The sequence below is a fragment of the Plasmodium cynomolgi genome (genome assembly GCF_000321355.1).
Source record: "Plasmodium cynomolgi strain B DNA, scaffold: 0051, whole genome shotgun sequence".
Classification (NCBI taxonomy): Eukaryota; Apicomplexa; class Aconoidasida; order Haemosporida; family Plasmodiidae; genus Plasmodium; species Plasmodium cynomolgi.
In genome coordinates, this window is record NW_004192682.1 from 1 (window position 1) to 5,484 (window position 5,484).

Below are 5,484 nucleotides of genomic sequence, written 5' to 3' on the forward strand. Positions count from 1 at the left end.
AAAATAATCCAGTTATTAAAAATAGTTTAAGTGTACCGTTGTTATACCCTATGGTTTACCTATCCCATGGAATATAAACTCCCTTCATTTGTCAATTTTCTATTTTCATACGCAGCTAATAAATTGGTTAAGTTATTCGTTTAATAAAGCATAGAGATATACCACCACATGAATAATGATAGATTTATAAGTTCCATAAAAAAGAAATCCATAATGATAGAAGATAAAAAATATTTTTTAAGGGTCAACCCCTAATTTTTTCTATGTTCCTGGAAAAAATCATGATGGCGGGATGGCGAAATAATTTGCTTTATAATCTTCCTAAAATAACGTAAATCCATATTTCCAAAAAACTGTTATTTTTTATTTTGACATATGTTAAATTATAAAATAAATTTTTGTAAACCCACTTCTTTATTTTTCTCGAATAATCTAATACGTTTACGAATGTTTGCATGTTTATGGAGTAAAATAAATCCCCTTTTAAGCATACCTTATAGACACCTATTTTTATTATACCACAGAAATTGCAACAATATGAAGACCATGTTTTCTTTTCCATTTAAGGATGGGAGAAAGAACAAAAAGGAATCGTTTTAGAATTTTACAATTTTTTCATTGTTTCATAATAATGTCTCCACGTATTTATCAGCATTTAACTATTAGTATATTAACGTATCACAATGAACGTAGTTTGAAAATGGTAAGGAAATGTCAAATAGGGGGTAGACTCTTATCAGTGTAGTTATACTTTGGAGTTGTCTCAATCAACTTCAACGTATGAGATAGAAGGACATAGCGTAGGAGTGCCTTGATAACATATACAGAGTTCATCGGTTTATAGTTTGACTTTATTCTTCCTTTAGCGATAGCTGATGGAGGGATATGCTTGTACAACTGCTACTTAAGAACTGTTCTTTTTTAGCTCTCTGTTACAAAGCGTTTTGATTCAAAATTAATAATGTGGCAGTAGTGCACCATTATGCGCATTCTTCGTGTATAAACGGTTATCAATAACTTTGACGCATCTCGAGATAGGCACTGATTGAGTAGTGCACTTAAATCACTGCGTTAGACAGGAATGTACCCTTCTGCTTGCCATAATTATGTTACATACTATTTTAAAAATTCACTTCAGAATGATCTCACTTATTAACCTTCCACTGGTAAGTAATTTATGCCTTTACCTATTCGTTAGCATTATTGGCTATTCCTAACTAGGAATTTCTTTTTTTTAATGATTCTTTGTTATCAATTTGTTTTTTGCGAAATGTTTCACATTGTGGAAATGCCTCATGCCAATCCTTCACATCACATACGATAGTTTGAATTGTCTGAAGAGTCTAGTTAATCTTTTCGTTTTTATAACCCCTGTTTGTCCTTTTTTTGAAACATGTAAATCCTTTTCCTCGTTGAGTAATCCATTCATTTAAGTGTCTTTTGAACTTTACATAAAAGTAACCGTGTGTAGGAAACTTACAAAATGAATAGTTTTCATTACGCATAGTGTAAATGTATTAACTTAATCGGGTATACCTTCTTAACAGTTTATTATAGCATATTGGGGGGGCTCTCTGTTTTTCCTTTTTTTCTCATATGTTCAAACGGAATGCCGTTTAAAAGGACACTACCATGATGCTGTATACAAAGGAAGAAATGACTTTCCCACGATATTCCCATCAGAATATGCCAAACTGTGGTGATACTTAAAAATCGTTTCGCATGATTATATGTGAAAAATATTCACTTGCTAACTTTCACTTTTTGCATTAGATCGGCACAGCCTTTTCAACAATGCATCTTTTTTGCAGAACTGTATAAAAGGAAAATAAAACTAATGTATTTTATCTCATCAGCGTGCTATTTAGTAAAGCCACATTTTTTCTTAACATTAACACTTCACCAAAGCGTAAACTAAAACATATCGTTACGCTTTTATAAAATAGAGTAAATCAGGACGCCTTATCCCACTTGTTCCTACTGCCTAAAATTTAACCGATTGGAAAAAGTGGATGCACATAGAATGGAACGTATCCATTAAAAAATGATTTCAATAAGAAAGCAAACATTGTCTTATAAAATAAATATGTACACTTAAAAAAGTGGTGAAACCTAAATAAAAACATCCTTCTAATGATACAAAAAAATTTTAACTATTGTACAGAAAAGAAAACCATTCAAGGGGAATAAATGTACCTTTAGATGGATAACTCTCATTTTTATTTTTTCATTAAGGGTAAGAACTGCCCATCAAGGGGTATAGTTACGCACCGCTTATCACAGATTAAAAGGGTTTCACCATTTGGGGTGTTAATAATTCCGCCTAATCCTTTCACGTAGGATTATAAGCTATTTTGATTCTTTTCTTTGATGCATTCGCTTGACCTTGTTGCAACTTTTTAGGTGGCGGTTTATGTTCATCCTTTTCCTCAAAATAACGATTCATTTCCTGTTTCTTTCGTTCTTTCCTATTAACCATTGATCCTAAAGGAGTAAACTAATACACAAAGGAAGAGTCCAAAAAAAAGCACAACATTTTTATGTCATAATTATTTAAAAATTTGCAACGCATATAATGTAAACATATGTACTGCATAAACTCTAAAAAGTATTTTCTTTTTACTTTGTAAAGGAAAAAGGATAGATAGAATATTCCCAAAACTAAGAAAGCAAACAATATAGTCATGTAAAAAGGATCACATGTTAATCCTCTGCATCCTATCTTTCGACTTCTAAGTATGACACTCCGATCAATAATTAATGATTGTACTAAACTTTCTGGATATTGAGGTAGGAATTCACCACCGCAGTTAAATTCCTTAAGTAATTTATAAGGATTTAAATCTTTATCACATTTAAAAAAGTTTGCACAATGATCCCAATGATGACCAAAGAAAAAATACGTGCAGCATTCACTTAAATAATCTTTATACAGGGACGCAATCGCAGAAACGTATTCACAGTATTTCTTATCTTCAAGTTTATCCTTAGTTTTGTCTTTAAGATGATCAAAATTTTTAAAATAATCATGCATATATTTCTCATTTTTCCATTCATTGAAATTGCCATCAAAATAAAGTAACAAGGTTCATTCTTTACATCATCTGTGCAGTTTATGCCCCAAATTACTTTCTGTAGTATAAATTTATCACAATCTGTAAGACTATTCTTTACATTTGAATTAGTATTAGAAAAAGAATTTGTATCAGAATTTTTCCATAATTGCTCAAATGCCCAATAATTATAATAGGAACAACGATCACGTATATTTTTTCATCTTTCAGAATAGTAGATAATTTTATTGATATCTTGCATATATTGTTACAAGGTTTTCTATATTTATCAGTTAGTAAAACTTTATTTATGCCTTTAGTACAATCATCTGTGCAATTACCACTACAATTATTTGTAACATCCTTTTTACACCAGTTTTTAGCATCTTTACCATTATAAGAACAATCTTCACAGCATATACCGTTACAGTAATTATCACTGTCGGTGCTGTTCCTTAATTCATTATTCATCTTTTTATATTTCTTGCATGAAGGTAACTCATTAGAATATACTTCCTGAAAAATAGGAAAAATATATTGATTGTAAATGTCTAATTATTTCTCCATTCGCGAAATAATTTGTTGCGTTCAACGAAATATGCAAGGTCTGATAATAATTGTTGCAAAACAAAATTTTAATGAAAAACCTTTACCTACTTTATCACATAATTTTTCTAAGTAACTCATTGTATCTTTAGACATGCTAAGCAAATAAAATTATGTAATATGATAGTGCGTTAATATTCTAAAAAAGAAAACTAATCCCATAATGTAGTGACAAATTAAATAATAATTTGATCGTAATTTTTATGTGTATATGAATATTCATTAATGGTATACTTTCTAATTAAATCTAATCTTTGATCTGTATTACTACAATTAACATAGTATAAAATGGGCACATTTATAGCAAAAAAAAAAAATATCATTCTATGAAAAGATCCTATTTTGTAATATAGAAAAGAAATAATGTGCTGATACGTGGCATTATGGTGTAAAATGATTTTATACTGTTCTAAAGATCAGCTTCGATGAGCTATTAGTTTAACTTTCGTTATTTGTTTTAAAAAATAGTATATAAAAAAGTATCCTTTCGTGTATATATCTTTTCTTTGTAATGATAAATTTTCCTTTTATATTTTCAAGGTGATGTCAAAAAAAAAAAGGATTGTTCCTGGCACCTCCTAAGAATATACTGTTATAACAATTTTTATCACAAATAATTATATACTACGCAATTAAAATACATCATAGGGTGCATCAAAGTGGGAAAATTAAAACTATACTCTAATAATGCGTAAAAGTAATGCATTCATTATGAATACTCTTTTTAATTACAAGTTTTTTATTTCTTCAAATACTTTAACTATGGTAATTAAAAACCTTGTAACTATATCTCTCTTCTCTTCAGATGACAATATAAGCCTTTGAGTTCCTCTATTCGACATAATTTGGCATTCAAGGTACATATTTGAAACGGATAATTTCGTTACAAATCCGTTTTTAATAAATTGAATAAATAAAAAGAAAGCTCCGAAGTGGAGTAACTATTCAGATAACCTAAAATTTTGTTATAGTCAAAAGGTTTAAAAGTTAGTAGAATTTTTTTTTTCCTACTACTCAAGATACACTGGATTCGAAATATTTTTACAATATATTTTTTTCCCTATTAATACAGGCTTAAAAGGATAAGAGGGATAATATCATTAAAGTGCGCTATTTACATATATTTTTAATATTTCATTATCCCCTTCTACTTATTTTCACTAAACATAGGGCATAAAATAAACTTTGCGGCTCAACGTGGTTATTATTTTATCTTCGTGGCGCAAATGGAACACCTAAGTTTTGGGGGAACCCAATATGATATTGTCATATAACATTCATATTAGCATATTTCATCGTTTATTAATTTTACCTTTTTGATAATATTTTTCAACACGCAATAAAAGTAATAAACACTTATTATTGACATTCATGCAGATGTTATCCTTTCCGTGCACTATTATAAAAAACAGAATTTTTTTATAATTATTTTTTTCATTTTATATGGAACCTCATAAATTATGTAAATTAAAATGGAACGAATTACAATATAAGTACGCATTTGACAATTCATATATCATCATATCATCTTACATTTTTTTTTTTTATAACTACCACTTAATCTAAGTTAATAAAAAAACACATTCTTATTTTTGCTAAAAATAGGGGTTATAAAAGAATGCAAATTTTTTACATGTAAAATGGTCTATTAATTTATCATTAATTTTTTACGTCCTCACTCCATATAAGTATCACTATTTCTTTATATAATGTAAGAGACAGTATGCATGCCCATATAAAAGATTAATGACAGGCATAAAAATGTACCTTTTCCATTATAAATGCACAGCAAAGTTAAAAAAAAAAAAAAAAAAAAAAAATAATT

At 28.7% G+C, this 5,484-nt stretch overlaps 1 protein-coding gene across 1 annotated transcript; it reads right to left on the minus strand.

Annotated features, from left to right (window-relative positions):
• Positions 1 to 2,332: 2,332 nt before the first annotated feature.
• On the minus strand, positions 2,333 to 3,034 carry PCYB_001850 (hypothetical protein; the record flags this gene model as incomplete). The annotated part of the gene is made up of 2 exons (XM_004227607.1): positions 2,333 to 2,497; positions 2,624 to 3,034. The coding sequence occupies 2 exons, from the start codon at positions 3,032 to 3,034 to the stop codon at positions 2,333 to 2,335; spliced, it is 576 nt and encodes a 191-aa protein (XP_004227655.1).
• Between the last annotated feature and the right edge of the window lie 2,450 nt (positions 3,035 to 5,484).